This window comes from Aulonocara stuartgranti (genome assembly GCF_965226115.1).
Source record: "Aulonocara stuartgranti genome assembly, chromosome: 9".
NCBI classification, from domain to species: Eukaryota; Metazoa; Chordata; class Actinopteri; order Cichliformes; family Cichlidae; genus Aulonocara; species Aulonocara stuartgranti.
This window is the reverse complement of record NC_138960.1, coordinates 19,922,501-19,941,674: the sequence shown is the minus strand read 5'-3', so window position 1 is coordinate 19,941,674 and position 19,174 is coordinate 19,922,501. Positions and strand designations below refer to the sequence as shown.

The window sequence follows — 19,174 nt, the reverse complement described above, 5'->3', positions numbered from 1 at the left end:
AGAGATTACACAGAATGTTCTGAAAAACAGTGTCAGGGTCCTGGGACTGGGCGACCCAGGATCCCTGGGCAGTCATGGACCTGTGTATTATTATTATGTATTTTTGGTGTCGTTTCTCCTTCTCTGTGCGTGTACATATGTGTGTTTCTCTGTGCTGTGTTAGTCTGTGTCCCACTCATATGTTTAGGCGAGGTATGGGTGTGTATGTCTGCGGGTGTGCCTGGAGGATGGAGCTCGGCCACCTGCAGGCCTGAGGGGTGTGGCCCTGCGGAGGGACTGGCCACACCCGAAGCCACACACCTGCCGCTGATCAGGGCTCTTCGGGGGAGCTACTTAGGAGAGTCTTGGAGCTCCCACCGACGCGGGATCATTGAGTTATCGTACCAAGTTAGTGTGTCAGCATATGTCTGTGTTGTTCGTATATGCCCGCCGAGGGTTAGTGTTGACGGCTGCCTCTATGGTTTCCCTGCAGGAGGAAGAGTGGTCCAGAAAGGCAGCACGCACGGGGTGTGCGGAAACACAACAGCGGGGAGCACGAGCACGAGCACAGACGTCGGAGGGAAGCACGCACACGGGGTTCAAGGGAGCAACGGGGAGTTATTGTGTTTACAGTTTTTCACTGTGAATAAAGAGCACTGTTTGCATCGCAGAGTCTGCGTTTTGGGTCCTCCTTTCCCCACATCCCCACGGTCTGCCAGCTAGACCGTGACAAACAGAAAATATCCAGAGAACGACAGTTGAAAAACTGAAATCATAGCTTTGCGGCCAACAAATCTGCAGCATCTGTGTGATGCTGACTTGTTGATAGAAACCAAAATCGCAGAGGAATCTTTCCAGCATCTTAAAAGTACGCCAAAAGGAGTCCAACCCAGCACAACCGCGGAATACCTAAAAGAGAAAAAATGTCCTGAGGGTATGTATGTTGATTCATTTGTCATAACAGGTTGAAAATGTAGTTGAAATAAAATTTCGTATATTTCTGAAAATATTTTCTGTTGTTTCATCAAATGAAAGATAATGTTTTAAACTTTTATCTGATATATATGTATCTATATATGTAGAGAGAGAGAGAGAGAGAGAGAGAGAGGGAGAGAGAGAGAGAGAGCGAGCGCGCGCTGTCATCCTGCGTCTCCATAAATAGACGTCCGCGCTCGCACGATAGTGACAGTAAACAACATTTTGTTGGGCACACTTGTTAGACAGAAGTCTACATTTTTACCACTTTTTACGCATTTATAATGGAGCACGAGCAGTCTCGTCGACTAGGGAAACGGCGGAGGAAACGCTGCGTAATATTAATTGTCAGCGTTGTCCTTATTGTTATTGTAATCATCGCCGTGGTGTTGGGACTGACTCTCCGTCAGAACAAAAGTGAATTTGAATCTACATTTTTGTCTAGGTGTGAGAAGTTCAATCAGTAAGTGGTGGTATTTCAACATTTTCTTATTTACTTTTTTGGGATTTTCAGACGCACGCACATATGATAAAAGACACATGATCAAATTAATAATGATTAATCACTGAATGTGTACATGTGCACTTGCATGTTTCCATGTTTGAGCAATCTTGGCAAATGCAGGAGTGACTGCGTTTGAACTTGCGAAGTGGTAAGGCTGCTCTGCTTAAAAACAGGCGTTAGGTCTGAGGTCTGGTATTGATCGGTTATAGTCAATGATTGAGCTGCTGCTGTTTTGTATCCAGTCAGCTGGTTTGCACGATGTTAATATCTAATAGTAATGTATACCACTGCACATACAATACATACAGTACCTAGACATAATGATAATGTGTCTTGAGTAAATGAGACGTGAACTGCAGTTTATCCGTCAGGTGTTTTTGCCTGTTTCCTTTTTTGATATTTGAATTTTGCTTGTTACACAATATGATATCAGCAGGTGCACATTCAGCGTCCACGGTCTAACCACATGGCAGTTACCCTGCCATAAACTTCTTTCAGTAATATTATCAAATACGTTGCACTATTTAACATACTTAGCCTTTCTTTAAATCAAAATACACCTAAACATCAGCAAACATTATTTGTTTTTCAGATATGACTGTAAAAAGCTGTGGGGTGTCTTTCAGCAGGCCTATGTGGACAAGGATCCATGTAAAGTTCTAGTGGAAGCTTATAATCCCCTGATTGCTGCAGCCCCCTTCAAACCTCAGTGCAACAAAGTAATAATCGATGATTACACCATCTCAATCATCCCATCTGCCATAATCATTCATGAGCTGTCTAACAATGCAGTGTTTGTGGGTTAGACGATGTTCTGGAGCAAAACAAAGGATGTGGTCCATGGTTTCACTGACAAGAGAAAGGATTGTTTTGTCACTTTGGAGGACACTCTGTTGGGATCTGTCCTGGATGGTCTGACCTGGTGTGGAAAAGAAGGCAGCAAGGGTAACACTCTCAAAGCAGTAGATAAAAATCACAGTTTATTATTTGAACAGTGCAACAAACTACACACCAGCGAAAGAGCACCAGCAGAAGTTCATATAAGTCATGCTAGAATCTAAAAATATATGTAATTTGTCCTGCCAGACATGATTTGTTATTTGTGTGGCCTGTTGTTAAATTTACATACCAACAGCAAGTCAAGTCATGTCAAGGTTTTTGAGCCCTGACATTTAAGGAGAATTTCGTAAACTTGCCACATGCAGACTACACTCACACACAGATCAGATAAACCTTTAACTGTGGTGTTCATGCCCTCACTTGTTCTGAGAAGGACAAACGCTATCGCTTGAGAATGATCAAGAAACCTTGTAACGTTAAACAGTATCAGGCTACAGAAAACAGAAACATAGAATTCTACAAGACTTTCTGTCAGCAGAGCATCTTTCTAGCTTCCTCTTTTTAAAAAGACTCATTAAAACCACAGTAGAATAAAGATATTAAGGTTGATTAATAGCACTTTTCCCCCAAATAAACTTTTGCTAATAGTTTAAGCTCAGCTCACCAGAAATGGCACAGAAACTGTTGTAAGATGCTCGGCCACCTCACAATGATGTATATAATAATAAATGAATCAGTTAATAGTAATAATAAAGTCAAGGTTGTTACACCCAAATAAAGATTTTTTTTAACTTTTGGTTTCAGTGCAAATTCGGCAAACACATCCTATGTAGACAAGCATAATTTATCTTTTTTTTTTTTTAAATAAGTTTATCTTCGAGATAGAAATTATGTTTCTGTTAAAACATGTCTCCATAAGCTTACTCATCAGGGGTGTGTTCCCTATGAGGTGTGAAAGGTTTCACTTTGTTCCTAGTTTTGGAAATAATCGATTACGCAAAAATTGCTTTGAATAAACCAGCATGTTCAGGTTTGATTCTTTAGTAATTGATTCAAACATACTATAGAAGTGATTTACATTGGAGCTACTCAGAGAAGATTTTGAGTCAACCCTCTGTCTAAGCAGCTGAGGGTGGACAGCTAACATAAATGTGCCCTAGCTTTTGCTTTTTCTTTTCTGTCCTGTGTCGTTATGTAATGTTGTGAGATTTCTTTCCTTTGTTGTGTTTTATTTTGAGGAGTTAACCCAAGCAAATATGCATGTTGTTGTCATAGATACCTTCACTAGTGGGTGTCCCGGATGGTCAGAGTGTGAAAACAACCCTGTTCGCTCATTTTGGATTTGTGCCTCTGCTGCTGTAAGTTTTCAACATGAATTTACTACATTTTCTTTCTCTATTTTAAATGGCATAGTCCTGAGGTCGTGCATTGGTTAACATAACACACAAGTGCACTGCAGAGTGCAGCAAATCCCTCCAGAGTATAAGTGATGGTGATGGAGAAAAGAAATGTTCACGCTGTCTCGTTGTCTGTCAATGAGGCTTTGTGTTGGTCTCCATGGAGCGCTCTCCTGAGTGAGCAGCAGCCCACACATTCATAGGAGCCCTGCTGTGGTTGAGTTTGGGTTTTACTCTGTTTTGCAACGTCTGATTCTGTTGTGCAACATCTAACTTTTCCAAACAGTCCAAAAAAAAGCAAACAAACACACAAATATTCTTTGATTTATATTTTTTTCCAGTTCAGTGACTTGTGCAGCAGTCCCAGAAAAACAGAATCAAGATTTGTACTGTGTGTAATTGTAGTAGGAATTTCAGTTTAATGTAAAAAAAACCATAATGAAATTGATCCAGAATTGCTCAAGTAGATGCTTTAATAATGGGGATGCATTATGCAAATGCAAGTACCACATAGCTTTAAATAAAGTAGCTTTCGCATTAATTCAAAGGGCACATAAATACCATAAAATAAGGAAAAGATAAAGTTGAGTGAAACAATTCATTAGCAATGAATTTTTATGAATGAAATGCTGTTCTTTCCTGGATTACACCGCAACTAAACAGTGACCTCTCCCAAGGCTAGCGAGGGCTTGTCATGTTATGCTTGGAATTTGTTACGTTTGGCTCCTAAACATACCGTTTTTTGGGTGTGTGATAATCTTAGCAAATCTTTAAAAAGCAGTATAACTTGTTTTGATCTTTTGCTGTTCATTTTGTTGTTTGTTAACAAAATGTACAGACCAGTAAAGCCTGGGTGAACTTAAAGGTGAACTAGAAGAAATGGAAAAACTGGAAAAACGACCACAGTCGCGTTAAAAAATGACATCTGTGAAATTATTGCAACATTTGGACTGTAAAATAATTTTAAATACAACATTGCATCATAATGGTAAAACCTCAGTGATATGTTGCTGCCTCATACTTCCTGTTATGAATATAATGATGTTCACATAATATCGATCTGTGGAGTAAGAAGTGCAGTCATTTCTCTGAGTAAGGGACTTTAGATATGTCCAATGTTCCATTATCACATCAATAGTGATAAACCTCACTTTACAGGAAGACACAAATACCTAAGTCTAAATTTGGGACAAAATATTGTGTTACTTTTTAGTTTTATTTACAAGATGACTGAGTGTTTCTTCAAAATCCCCTTTGTGTGTCTGTATAGTTTGCAGATGTTGCCTGTGGTGATGTCACAGCAATGTTAAACGGATCCATCAACACACCATTCAATCCTACAACAAGGTAGGACTGCTTCTGCTTCTCTCACAGTTTTATGACTTTTACTGAGTAAAGTAATGTTTTTCTTTCAGTGGTAATATACAGCCACCAAAAATGTAACAGTGATATATGTGCTGAGTTTAAGCTAAGTTAAGTTATCATTGCAGATTAAAAGAACTGCTATTAAAAACAGTTATTATTGTCTTTGTTGCACAAGGTCAAAGGTTGTTGTGAAAAATATGTTCTTGCTCTACAAACCAAATCAGGTTTAAATGTTTGTCTCCACTCTGGGCCATTTTGATGCAGGCTGCTTCATTTTCATTTATATTTCTGTTACACTAGGGCTGCTGAATTAATCGAATTTTAATCTAAATTACGATCTGAGCTTTCAACGATCATTAAAAATGACTGTGCCGATTATTAGCACCTCCCTCGTGCTTTACTCTCGCGCTGCTCCGTGTGACAAATCCAGCGCACCTCTCTGCGTTTCGAACACGCGTCACAACAATTAAGAGGACCCGAGGGAAGCTCGGAAAGCGAAGCAAAAGTTATTTGGAGAGGAGAGGATAATGGCTTCTGAAGAAAGAATGCCGTTGGTTGAAGAGAGCTAAAACGACTTCAGTGGTGTGGAAACATTATGGGTTCGCGGAGTCAGACGTGGATCAAGTAGACATAGTGTGTAAACTTTGCTACGGTGTCGTAGCTGCACCACAGAGCAACACTACAAATTTATTCAATCATCTGAAGACCGCTCACAAAGTGACATACAATCAAACAATGAAGGAGCGGCAACTTTAGTTGACTTACCTCACTGTCAGTCTGATGCAATTGTGTGGCTACACAGCTTGCCTTGATATTTGGTTATTTGCATAAATATTATGCAGTATTTTGAAGTTCACTAAACATTAATGTTTACATTTTTCATTTATTTTTTATATTGCAAACATTTGCAATGTTATCAGTATTTGCACACTATTTTATATTATTTTTTGACAATCTTTAAAGCCATTATTCAATACATTGTTATTGTTAAATAAATATCATCAAATAATCGAGATCTCAATTTCAGTGAAAAAAATTGTGATTATCATTTTTGCCATAATCGAGCAGCCCTAAGTCACAATAGAGTGAAACTAGGACTGCAGCGTCCTTGCAACTCGGAAAGAAATCAGCACACTTGAAGTTGCAGTTGAAGAGTTGACTGCATTGAATTTTCTTAGCAATCAGCAACCAAATTCAAATAGTTCAGTTCAATTCAATTTTATTCATACAGTGCCAAATCACAACAACAGTTGCCTCAAGGCACTATATATTGTAAGGCCTACAATGAATAAGTACCAGCTAACTTATTAATGCAGAGAGATTCAACACACTGCAGTCAGTCTGTCTTTCTGCTGTAGAGGACTCGACTTGACTCGCTGCAAGGGTTTTGTTCTAGATTGTATAAAAAGGCAAAGTTGATGGGCACCTTTGTCACTTTGTAGTTAAATTGCTGTCCTGCAGGAATTATATCAATATTTAGTTTCTTTTTCAAATCTATGAAATTCTGGCTGCACTCTTGAATATAAGTAGTTAATATAGATTTGTTATCTAACATAAAATGCTGCGTGTGCTGACAGACAGACACAAACAGATTGCTTGTAATTGCCAAATTGGCCTCATTTAATCACAAACTGATAGGAGACTGATTCTGTCTAATTGCTGTTTTATCGCCCGTTCCTCATCTTAAGAGCAGCCATTTCAAAAGCAGTCTCATGGCTCAAGTTCATTGTAGAGGGTCACAATACCTCCAGTAATGCCACGGTCTACAATCCCTGCAACATAAGGCATTCTGCATTGAGAAATGACTACTGATCCTTTTAGTACTACAGAAATTCTTTAAGAGTGTGTCGTAGGCTCAAGTGCCACATAGATGAAAAAAAATCAGTGTTGTGGTGACAGCAGTATCTAGTTGAATTTTGTACTCTAAGCTGCTGTTCTTTTTTTTCTTTTCAGTATTTTTGCAAGCGTTGAGGTGCCGAGGTTTAATGCCTCTAGGGTCAAGAAGCTGAATGTTGTTATGGTCATACAGAAGAACAACATGTAAGATTTTCTCTTTATACACAAATCTGTCACCACCATGTGCCTCCAATATTTTAAAATTGATCCTACATTCACTGCTTCTGTTCTGTTCCTAACTTCTTCAGATCAAACTGTAATCATTCATCCTTGAAGAATTTGACGCAAGCGCTAGATACAGGGATAACATACAGCTGCAAAGACGTGTCTGAGTAAGTACACGTGTGTTACAGAGGAGCTGACGACCTGTTTGTATCTGTCCTCACAAAACACAACTGACCTCTTGTGATTATCTTGTAATGTATTCAAACAGATCTCGGATTCAGGAATGTGGTGCCAAACCAGAGATAGCGTGTGGAGCCTGCTGGTGAAGATGTCTGATGTCAGTCACAACATACTAGCATTCAGCCACAGAAACATTTCTAGTGTTTCCTTTTAACTTTTTAAATAAAATTTGAGAATTTTTGTACATGTAAAATGTATTTTTCAAAACATGTATGTTTCTAATACATTCCACTATGACAATGTACATTTTAATTTTATGGGATCTGAAGTTAAACTTCTTTGTTTTTTTTAACTAAACAAATTGAGTACCATATGACATTTTCTCGTTGGCAGAATATGCACTATTTGTTCAATAAAATGCTGATTAAATGTTCTTTGTTTCAATTAATGTTTTCGAGTTGTTTTAAACATGTACATTTCTAAAAACATACCTAGATATAAAAAACACACAGTGGAAGACCATCAGTCATGGATTGGTCTCCCCAGAGCCCAAACCTCAACAGCAGTGTGGGAATCATCTTGTCAGAGAACAGAACAAAACGCAGCCAACATCTAAAGATGAGCTTTGAATGTCCTTGAAGAAGCCTTGAAAACTCTTCCTTGAGACTATTTAAAGAAATAACAAGAAAGCTTCCCAAAGAGAGTTCAGGCTGTGTTGAAGAATGAAGGTGGTCATACCAGGTATTGACTTTAAAGGTCATTAAAATTGTACAAACTCTCGTCTTATATACTATATTCATATAAGGGTCGATATATTATAATTAGTGCTAAGGGTGAAAGTGAAAGCAGTTGACCTTTTATTTCAAGTTGTAAAGATCTAAACTAAATCCATGGACAGCTTCATAATAACAGTGTTGATGGAGTGGACGAGCACACTGACAGGTTTGACAAACAATGACTAAATAATGATGCAGTCAATGTCAACATGGACCAGAAGTGTTTGCAGCATTTAATTTGGACACAGCATCTTATTTGTATACTGGACCATAGTAGTGCTATACTGGGTAAAAATACAATAAAACTGCACTGAGGACGAATTCCTTATCTTTAAAGTATTTACCTCACAGGTAGAAACATGGGGTTTTGCCAGTGAGCCTGTAGCTTGGTGATTCTTCTTTAGAATCCTCCTGAAACAAGACGAGACTTCCAACATGAAAGTGAAATTCATTAAGTAAATCCAAACAAATTCAAATAAATAATTAGAAAATAATCAAAAAAAATAGTTTATTGACCTGTACAGACAATGAACAGTTTGTAACTTGTTTTTTTTTTTTTTGACATTTGGCAATGTATAAATCAGAATTTTTGTCTGAAGGCCAACAATAATTGGCCCCACCAGGAAGGCACCAGGAGTGACCTAGTACACACCTGAGCAGCCAGCCATGGACACTGAATCATCAATCCACTGGTGGGGACACCAGCCACTGGCAGGGTGTGTGGTGGGAGGAAATAGGCCCACCTCAAAGAGCCTGAGATGTTCTAAGAGAGGTGGAGTCTAAGGCCTGACCTGAAACATGAACATAGACACACGGGCATACACAAGACACAAGCATCATCCCCACCCTCATCTACACATATACAAATACTCACCCAGGCACCCAGCATCTAGACACACCAAAATGAATGCTGTACACACACTCACACTCCCATACACCCTCTATTCACTCAGGTCCAGGCACCAATACCCCAACATTGGCAATCTGCCCCAGACCAAGGATATGGTCCCCACAGCAGCAGACTAGCCCAGCGACTGGATGGCCAGCTCCTCCTCCATCTAGTCCCAGACAATGAAGAGAGAACAGGGGTGTGAAAAGACCCCATGCCTCACTTCGCCTGCTCGTATGTGGCTGAATGAAGAGACCTAACTCTGGATGCCATTCAGTATGCCCACCCCCAAAGCCCTATATGTATGTGTCATTAGAGTGTAGGTATTGAAAGCATCTAAGTTGTGGAATAACATTGAGACACAGGTGGCCAGAAGCAGAAAGAAAAGGAATGCCTCACCTGCACCTCAGTGATGTTCCTGATCCACTGGGATTTTCCCACACAAACACTTCTAGAGATTACACAGAATGTTCTGAAAAACAGAAAATATCCAGAGAATGACAGTTCTCAGGAATCTATCTTGTCTTGTATCAACTGATGGTGGTGTTGGTGTAATGATATGAGGAATATTTTTGACAACTTTTTACAACTTAAAATGCCACTGGCTACATAAGTGCTGCTGACAATGTCCACCCCTTTGCAAACACAGCTATAAAGGAATGGGCAGCTCAAATAATCTCAAACTGCCTTCTTGAGCATAACAATGGGTTCACTGTACTCACATGGTCTCCACAGTCACCAGAGCTCAGTCAAATAGAGCACCTGTGGGATGTGGTGGAATGAAAAACTGAAATCATGGCTTTGCGGCCAACAAATCTGCAGCATCTGTGTGATGCTGTCTTGTTGATAGAAACCAAAATCGCAGAGGAATCTTTCCAGCATCTTAAAAGTACGCCAAAAGGAGTCCAACCCAGCACAACTGCGGAATACATAAAAGAGAAAAAATGTCCTGAGGGTATGTATGTTGATTCATTTGTCATAACAGGTTGAAAATGTAGTTGAAATAAAATTGAGTATGTTTCTGAAAATATTTTCTGTTGTTTCATCACATGAAAGATAATGTTTTAAACTTTTATCTGATATATATGTATATATACGGAGAGAGAGAGAGAGAGAGAGAGAGAGAGCGCTGTCATCCTGCGTCTCCATAAATAGACGTCCGCGCTCGCACGATAGTGACAGTAAACAACATTTTGTTGAGCAGACTATATGAAATAAAAGTTTATATATGCTTGGGTTGATGTTGTACCATAAGTCCAGCAGACTTTTAAATACATGAGCACTTGCTGCGTTTCAACCCTTTGCGCATTTACCTCCTTTAAGGTTGTACAGGACTTCTGATTGGAGAGAGCCTGAATAGTTTGTGTGCGCGGTCATTCCGCGTCTCCATAAATAGACGTCCGAGCTCGCGCGATAGTGACCGTAAACAACTTTTTGTTGGGCACACTTGTTAGACAGAAGTCTACATTTTTACCACTTTTTACGCATTTATAATGGAGCACGAGCAGTCTCGTCGACTAGGGAAACGGCGGAGGAAACGCTGCGTAATATTAATTGTCATCGTTGTCCTTATTGTTATTGTAATCATCGCCGTGGTGTTGGGACTGACTCTCCGTCAGAACAAAAGTGAATTTAAATCTACATTTTTGTCTACGTGTGAGAAGTTCAATCAGTAAGTGGTGGTATTTCAACATTTTCTTATTTACTATTTTTGTATTTTCAGACGCACGCACATATGATAAAAGACACATGATCAATGAATGTGTACATGTGCACTTGCATGTTTCCATGTTTGATGCAGGACTGATTGCTTTTGTGAAGTTGCAAGGCTGAGGTGCTTAAAAACAGGCGGGTCTGGTATTGATCAGTATTATTGTCAATGATTGATCTGTTAACGTTCTGTATCATGCCAGCTGGTTTGCACATTGTTAATATCTAATAATAATGTATACCACTGCACATTATCATTATGTCTACGTGTACAGCACGTAGACATAATGATAATGTGCATTGAGTAAGTGGAGATATGAACTGCATTATGTCTGTCGGGTGTTTTTGCGTGTTTCCTTTTGTGATATTTGAATTTTGCAAGAAACAAGAAAAAGTTACAAAACATGATATCACCAAGTGCACATTCAGCGTCCACAGTCTAACCCCATGGCAAGTTCCCTGCCATGAACTTCTTTCAATAATATCTATAATCATCTGGTTTTGTTGACACCAGTTTTTTTTTTTATTAAATATATAAGAGTTATGTAAATGTGTTTGACTGTTTAGCATACTTAGCATTTCTTTAAATGAAAAATACACCTAAACATTAGCAAATTTTATTTATTTTTCAGAACTGACTGTCAAAAAGTATGGGATGCATTTGAGCAGGCCTATGTGAACAAGGATCCATGTAAAGTTGCAGTGGAAGCTTATGATCCCCTCATTGTTGCAGCCCCCTTCAAACCTCAGTGCAACAGAGTAATAATCAGTGATTACACCATCTCAATCATCCCATCTGCCATAATCATTCATAGTCTGTAAAACAATACACTAATATGTGTGTTTGTGGGTCAGATGATGTTCTGGAGCAAAACAAAGGATGTGGTCCATGGTTTCACTGAGAAGAGAGATTGTTTTGTCACTTTGGAGGACACTCTGTTGGGATCTGTCCTGGATGGTCTGACCTGGTGTGGAAAAGAAGGCAGCAAGGGTAACACTCCCAAAGCAATCACAGTTTATTATTTGAACAGTGCAACAAACTACACACCAGCGAAAGAGCAACGACAGTAGTTTATATAAGTCATGCTAAAATCTAAAAATATATGTAATTTGTCGTGCAAGACATGATTTTGCTATTTGTGTGGCCTGTTGTTAAATTTACATACCAACAGCAAGTCAGGTCAGCCCTGAAATTTAAGGAGAATTTCTTAAACTTGTCACTTGAAGAATACACTCACACACAGATCAGATAAACCTTTAAGTGTTCGTGCCCTCACTCGTTCTGAGAAGATCGCAGCTTTCGCACAACTGCTATTACTTGAGAATGTTCAAGAAACCTTGTGAAGTTAAACACAATCAGGCTACAGAAAACAGAAACATAGAATTCTACAAAACTTTCTATGTAAGCAGAGCATCTTTTTAGCTTCCCCTTTTTAAAAAGATTAACTTTTCCTAATAGTTTAAGCTCAGCTCAGGGGGGGGGGGGGGGGGGGGGGGCACAGAAATTCAGTAAGATGCACGACCACCTTTCAATGATATATGTAATAATGACTATATCAATTAATCGCAATGATAAAGTCAAGGTGGTTACACCCAAATAAAGATTTTTTAACTTTTGGTTTCAGCGCAAATTGGATAAACACATCCTATGACAGCAAGCATCATTTATCAAATATATTTATAAAAAAATAAGTTTATGGTAAATAAATGTTAATTGGCCTGTATTTGTATAGCGCTTTACTTAGCCCCTAAGGACCCCAAAGCGCTTTACACTACATTCAGTCATCCACCCATTCACACACACATTCACACACACATTCACACACTTATCTTCAAGATAGAAATTATGTTTCTGTGAAAACACGTTATCTCCATGAGCTGGGTCATCAGGGATGTGTTCCCTATTAGGTGTGAAAGGTTTCACTTTGTTTCTAGTTTTGGAAATAACTGATTATGCAAAACTTGCTTTGAGTAAAGCAGCATTTTCAGGCTTTATTCTTTTAGTAATTGATCCAAACACACTATAGAAGTGATTTTACATTTGAGCTACTCAGAGAAGATTTTGAGTCAACCCTCTGATTAAGCGGCTGAGGGTGGACAGCTAGGGCACAACATAAACGGCCCTAGGTTGTTCTTTTTTCTTTACTGTCCATTGTAGTTATGTAGTGTTGTGAAATTTCTCTCCTTTGTTGTATTTTACTTTGAGGTGCTAACCCAAGCAAATATGCATGTTGTTGTCATAGGTACCTTCACTACTGGGTGTCCCGGATGGTCAGAGTGTGAAAACAACCCTGTTCGCTCATTTTGGAGACGTATCTCTGCTGCTGTAAGTTTTCAACATTTGTTTGCTTTTCTTTCTCTCTTTTAAACGGGATAGCCCTGAGGTCATGCATTGGTGAAAATGACACACAAGTGGGCCGCAGAGTACAGCAAATCCCTCCTGAGTATAAGTGACGGTGATGGAAGAAAAGCAATCTTCACGCTGCCTCGTTGTCTGTCAATGAGTCTTTGTGTCGGTCTCCATGGAGCGCTCTCCTTAATGAGCAGCAGCCCACACATTTAAAGGAGCCCTGCTTTGGTTGAGTTTGGCTGGGTTTTACTCTGTTGTGCAACAGCCAACTTTTCCCAACAGTTGAAAAAAAAAGCAAACAAACATACAAATATTCTTTGATTCATAATGTTTTCCAGTTCGGTGAATTGTGCAGCAGTCCCAGAAAAATTGATTTGTACTGTGTGTAAAAGGAAAAATACCAAAATGGTCAATTAGATGCTGTAATTATGTGGATACATTGTGCAAAATGCAAGTAACACACAGCTTTAAATAAAGTAGCTTTTGCATGAATTCAGAGAGCACATAAATACCATAAAGTAAGGAAAAGTTGAGTGAACAAATTGATTAAAGATTTTTCTGAATGAAATGCTGTGCATAGTTTGCAGATGTTGCCTGTGGTGATGTCACAGCAATGCTAAGTGGATCCATCGACACACCATTCAATCCAACAAGGTAGGACTGCTTCTGCTTCTCTGACAGTTTTATGACTTTTACTGAGAAAAGTAAAAGAATCTCTTTTCATTTAGTGGTAATTAGAGCCACCAAATAATTTAACAGTGATATATGTGCTGAGTTTCAAGCTAAGTTAAGACGTCATTGCAGATTAAGAGAAGTGCTATTAAAAACAGTTATCATTGTCTTTGTTGCACAATGCAAGCACTTTGGCAACAGTGGGAAGGAAAAACTCCCTTTTAACAGGAAGAAAGCGCCAGCAGAATCAGGCTCAGGGAGGGGCATCTGCTGCAACCGTTTGGAAGACAGCACAAAAGATATGCTGTGGAAGACAGCCAGAGATAACAAGTATGAGTCAATGCAGAGAGGTCTATTAACATACACTGAGTGAAAAAGGGGACTGAAGAAGAAATAGTCAACGCATAAAGTAGATGTTGTGAACAATTCATTGTTCAGTGGTTGAGCGTGCATAGCCCACAACCTCAGGGAGACCAATTTTGATAGAAAGGCAGTTGCACAGGTCCCCTGGTGGGGGCCGACCTGACTCTAAACAATCACAGACTCGGATAGATTGGCAAAGGTTTTCAAATAAGTACCAGCTAACTTATGAACGCAGACAGACAACACACGCTATTGTGGTCCATCAGCAAACTATCACTGTTTGTGGGAGAATTTCTTTTTCAAATCGATGAAATTCTGGCTGGACTCTGATTGTAAGTAGATAATATGGGCGATCGTGGCTCAAGAGTTCGGGAGTTAGCTAACCATCACCAGTGTGTGTGTGAATGGGTGGATGACTGGATGTGTAAAGCGCTTTGGGGTCCTTAGGGACTAGTAAAGCGCTATACAAATACAGGCCATTTACCATAGTATAGATTTTCTTCTAATGTAAAATACTGTGACAGCAATAAATTTGCAACAAATGGTAACAGATTTGGGGTTTTCATCAATTTATCACAAACACATTGTAATTGCTAGATTGGCCTCATTTAATCACAAACTGATAGCAGACTTATTCTGTCTTATTGCTGTTTTATCACCATCTTGATACATCGGAGCTGCTTTGAAGATGGCAACTAGCAGGAAGCTGTTACTGATCTGGTCCTCATCTTAAGCGCAACCATTTCAAAAGCAGTCTCATGGCTCAAGTTCATTGTAGATGGTCACAATACTTCCAATAATGCCACGGTCTACAACCACAGTTTTTCCTTAGTGTGACCCTATCATATCTGCAGCGACAATAATTCTTTGAGGTGACTACTGATCCTTTTAGCACCTTGGAAATTATTTAGAAGTGGGCTCAAATGCCAGATAGATGAATATATCAGAAAAATGTGGTGTTGTGTTGTGGTGACAGCAATATCTAGTTAATTTTGTACTCTAAGCTGCTGTTCTTTTTTTTCTCATCAGCATTTTTGCAAGCATTGAGGTGGTGAGGTTTCAGGCCTCTAGGATCAAAAGCCTGAATGTTGTTATGGTCTTACAGCAGAATGCCAAGTAAGATTTTCTCTTTATACACAAATCTGTCACCACAATGTGCATACAATATTTTAATATTGATCCTACATTCACTGCTTCTGTTCTGCGTCTAACTTCTTCAGATCAAACTGTACAGATCCATCCTTGAAGAATTTGAGGCAAACTCTAGATACAGGGATAACATACAGCTGCAAAGATGTGCCTGAGTAAGTACGTGTGCGTTACAGAGGAGCTGACGACCTGTTTGTATCTGTCCTCACAAAACACAACTGACCTCTTGTTATTATCCTGTAATGTATTCAAACAGATCTCGTATTCAGGAATGCGGTGCCAAACCAGAGATAGCGTGTGGAGCCTGCTGGTGAAGATGTCTGATGTCAGTCACAACATACTAGCATATAGCCACAGAAACATTTCTCTCATTTCCTTGCAACTTTTTTAATAAAATTTGAGAATTTTTGTACATGTGAAATTTATTTTTCTAAACATGTAGGTTTCTAATACATTCCATTATGACAATATTTTGTGGAATCTGATTTTTTATTTTTTTTGGACTGAACACATTGAGTACCATGGCTGCCATCTCATTGTTGGTAGAACATGTATTAATTTTTAAATAAAATCTTAACTTGTAAACTTTATTTGGACTCCAAAGTGTAATACTGACTGTTGTGTAATCACATCCTAAGTGTTCTATTCACCTAGAATAATTAAAAGAGATATCATCCACCAGTTGCTCCAACTTTGGACTGAAATACCTAGCTTCACAAGGCCAAAGCAAGTTCAGCAAAGAAGCCATCAAGTTCATCCAAAGAAGCTTCTATGTAGATGATGGCCTGACAAGTGTAAGGTCGACTGCTGAAGCCATACGCCTGGTAAAGGAATCAAGAGCTCTGTGCAAAACAGGAAATCTACGGCTACATAAGTTTGTATCCAACGATGAGTGTGTGATTGCAACAATTCTACCACAAGAATGTGCTCAGACCAAAGATCTAAACATGGCTCTAGGAGAACTTCATATCGAGCGAGCACTTGGAGTTCAGTGGTGTGTTGAGGCGGATGAATTTCAGTTCAGGGTGGAGGTAAAAGAAAAACCCACTGACAAGGAGAGGGGTTCTCTCAACTGTTGCCTCAGTCTATGATCCACTAGGTTTCGTGGCTCCATTCCTACTTGTCGGCAAACAGATTCTTCAAACGCTGTGTAGAGACAAGGTAAGCTGGGACGAACCTCTCCCCGAGCACATCCAGCCACAATGGGAGTCATGGCTCAAAGATCTGCCTCATTTGGCAGTTCTAAAGATTCCAAGAAGCTACCTTCCATCAAACTTTGGTGAAGTCTCACTATATGAGCTTCACAACTTTTCCGATGCAAGCTTCAAAGGGTATGGTGCATGCTCATACCTTAGAGCGGTGAGTGAAACAGGACAGATAAGTTGTTCACTTGTCTTGGGGAAAGCAAGAGTAGCCCCTACCAAACTAAAGGCTTGAGTTATCTTCAGCTGTGACCTCAGTCCGCATTGGTGATATCATCAGAGGCGAGCTGGAGATTGAAAATGTGCAAGAGTATTACTGGACTGACTCAAAGGTGGTCCTTGGCTATGTGAACAATGATGCTAAAAGGTTCCAAACATTCGTGGCCAACCGCATCCAGCGAATAAGATCTAGCACAAAACCTGAACAATGGCGATATGTCAACTCTGAAGACAACCCAGCCGATGGAGCCTCAAGAGGATTGACTGCAGTTCAAATTAAAGAATCTAACTGGCTGAAAGGACCCAACTTCCTTTGGCAGCAAAATCTCCCACATGAAGTGGGAATGGTGGGAGAAGTTGAGGCTACTGATCCTGAACTTCGGAGAGCACATGTTCATGCAGTTAAAGCAAGAGAACAGAATCCAATGGTAAACCGTTTAACTAAATTTTCTGACTGGTCCAGAGTGGTGAGAGCAATTGCCAGGCTCAAGAGATTTGTCAGAGAGTTTAAGGGATTTCAGTCGAGAACTAATGAGTCGACTAATCTTGAAGAACGAAGAGAAGCAGAGATCTTCATCATCAAACTCGTACAAGAAGAGGCATTTGCTGAAGAGATAAAGAAAATAAGAGGCCAGAAGGAACACACTTTGAGCAGGCACAACAGGCTACGTCAGCTGAATGCTTTCCCGGACGAAACCAATGTTCTCAGGGTTGGAGGACGGCTGTCTCAGTCAGCCTTACACCATGATGTAAAGCATCCTGCAATACTTCTGAAAAAATCTCATGTCTCAGCTCTGCTGGTCAAACATCATCATGAGCGCATACACCATCAAGGAAGGGGCATGACCATGAATGAGTTGCGCGCAAACGAAATATGGGTCCTAGGATGTGGAAGTGTGGTCTCCTCACACATTTACAAGTGTGTAAAATGTAGACGATACAAAAGAACAACTGATGTTCAACAAATGGCAAATCTACCAGGAGAGAGAATTAAGACATCTCCCCCCTTTACTTATTGTGGGCTTGATTGTTTTGGCCCCTTTATTGTGAAGGAAGGAAGAAGAGAGTTGAAACGATATGGATTGTTATTCACCTGCCTATGTTCTAGAGCAGTTCACATAGAAACGCTTGACGATTTGACAACAGACGCATTCATGAATGCACTTCGATCATTCATAGCTATTCGAGGACCCGTGCGCCAGCTAAGATGTGATAGAGGGACAAACTTTGTTGGTGCTAGAAAGGAGCTTTCTGAGTTGCTTGAAGGAATGGATCAAGATCGTACAAGGGCGCTTGGTTGTGAATTTGTGCTGAATGTCCCATATGGGAGGAGTTTGGGAACACCAGTATTGGGTCTGTGTTTCCACAAGCCCCGCTGGTTTAGAGACTTATTCATCATGAAGAAAACAAGACAGTCAGCGATCGATCGATTTACTTGCAAGGGAGGCCTCGTCGGTGTCTACCACGAAATGACCCCAACGACGGCCTCCACTTGCTGCCTTTTATTGGGAATACAGTTCACACAATACACATCACAGCAAAACAACGCCCACCATAAACCCCCCAAATGGTTCTAAGACAAGGCACTATGTGTGTGTGTATGTGTAAACATCTGTATGCATGTAAGAATGTGTGTGTGTGTGTGTGTGTGTGTGTGTGTGTGTGTGTGTGTGTGTGTGTCTTCCTGATCACAACTGTTTCTACAACATCCTGGTCATAAAGAGGGTAGTCTCTCCCACACCCAATGTATGGTTCACCATGGATAACACAGTGAAGCCATACAAAGGGCAGGGAGCTTACCAAACATCAAACAGAATCTTCACAAGGGATGTGTAATAATCCTCCCCCAGCACAGAGTGGCTGGAGAGGTGGTCAGGGTCAAAAGGATGTCTTGATCCTATAGATTGAACTAAGACCTTACAAGTTTAAGAAGCATAATGACAAACATTCAACAATTAGACTTAACAATATTACTTTGCAGTAAGCAGGTGTGTTTATAGGTTGTAGCTGCTGAAGCCTCCTATTGGCCACTTATCCAAAAATGCTGATTTTGTGATGCATTACAGTGTCATGGTCCTGTGTTGGTGACCCAGTGTTTTGTATTTTTGGTTTAAGTAATAATTTATTAATTATGGTTTTCTGTTTTGTATTGAATTTACCGTTCCTGGTTTCTAGGTTTCTGTTCTGTTTCTGTTCTCCGTGTGTTCTATGCTTCATCTCAGGGAAGACAAAAAGACAGAAAACTATGTTCCACTTCTAGTTACTTTTGTCTCTGTGCTTCATGTGTCTGTTCCAGAGTCTGTCATGTTTCCACATCTCAGTGTCTAATCTGCATCTTTGTAAATTGTGTGGTGCTTCCTGTTTTACTTTGATAGTGCGTGTCCTATGTCAGTGTATCCTGCTGTGCTTCCTGTGTCTTGTTATGTCAGGTTAGGTCCAGCCGTGCTTTCCCCCTGTTTTCCATTCTGTTGTTACTCTCTGGTGTATTTAAGCCCTGTGTTTTCATCTGTCAGTTGTTGTGTTGTACTCTTACTATGCTGTG

At 39.9% G+C, this 19,174-nt stretch overlaps 1 protein-coding gene across 1 annotated transcript; it reads left to right on the top strand.

The window, feature by feature from the left end:
* The first annotated feature begins 1,142 nt into the window (after window positions 1-1,142).
* Window positions 1,143-15,801, top strand: LOC309714600 (uncharacterized protein). The gene is made up of 17 exons (XM_082547149.1): window positions 1,143-1,417; window positions 2,052-2,178; window positions 2,266-2,404; window positions 3,575-3,657; window positions 4,967-5,043; window positions 7,015-7,101; window positions 7,206-7,289; window positions 7,391-7,444; window positions 9,032-9,083; window positions 10,422-10,639; window positions 11,310-11,436; window positions 11,533-11,668; window positions 12,921-13,003; window positions 13,608-13,681; window positions 15,092-15,178; window positions 15,283-15,366; window positions 15,468-15,801. The coding sequence occupies exons 1-17, from the start codon at window positions 1,239-1,241 to the stop codon at window positions 15,523-15,525; spliced, it is 1,749 nt and encodes a 582-aa protein (XP_082403275.1). The 5' UTR covers window positions 1,143-1,238; the 3' UTR covers window positions 15,526-15,801.
* The last annotated feature ends 3,373 nt before the right edge of the window (window positions 15,802-19,174 follow it).

Excerpts from the sequence above, each read along its gene's own strand:
- LOC309714600 (XM_082547149.1), top strand. The coding sequence starts at position 1,239 with ATGGAGCACGAGCAGTCTCGTCGACTAGGGAAACGGCGGAGGAAACGC. Across the intron at positions 2,405-3,574 it reads TGGAAAAGAAGGCAGCAAGG|ATACCTTCACTAGTGGGTGT; the intron begins GTAACACTCTCA and ends TTGTTGTCATAG. Across the intron at positions 7,102-7,205 it reads GTCATACAGAAGAACAACAT|ATCAAACTGTAATCATTCAT; the intron begins GTAAGATTTTCT and ends TAACTTCTTCAG.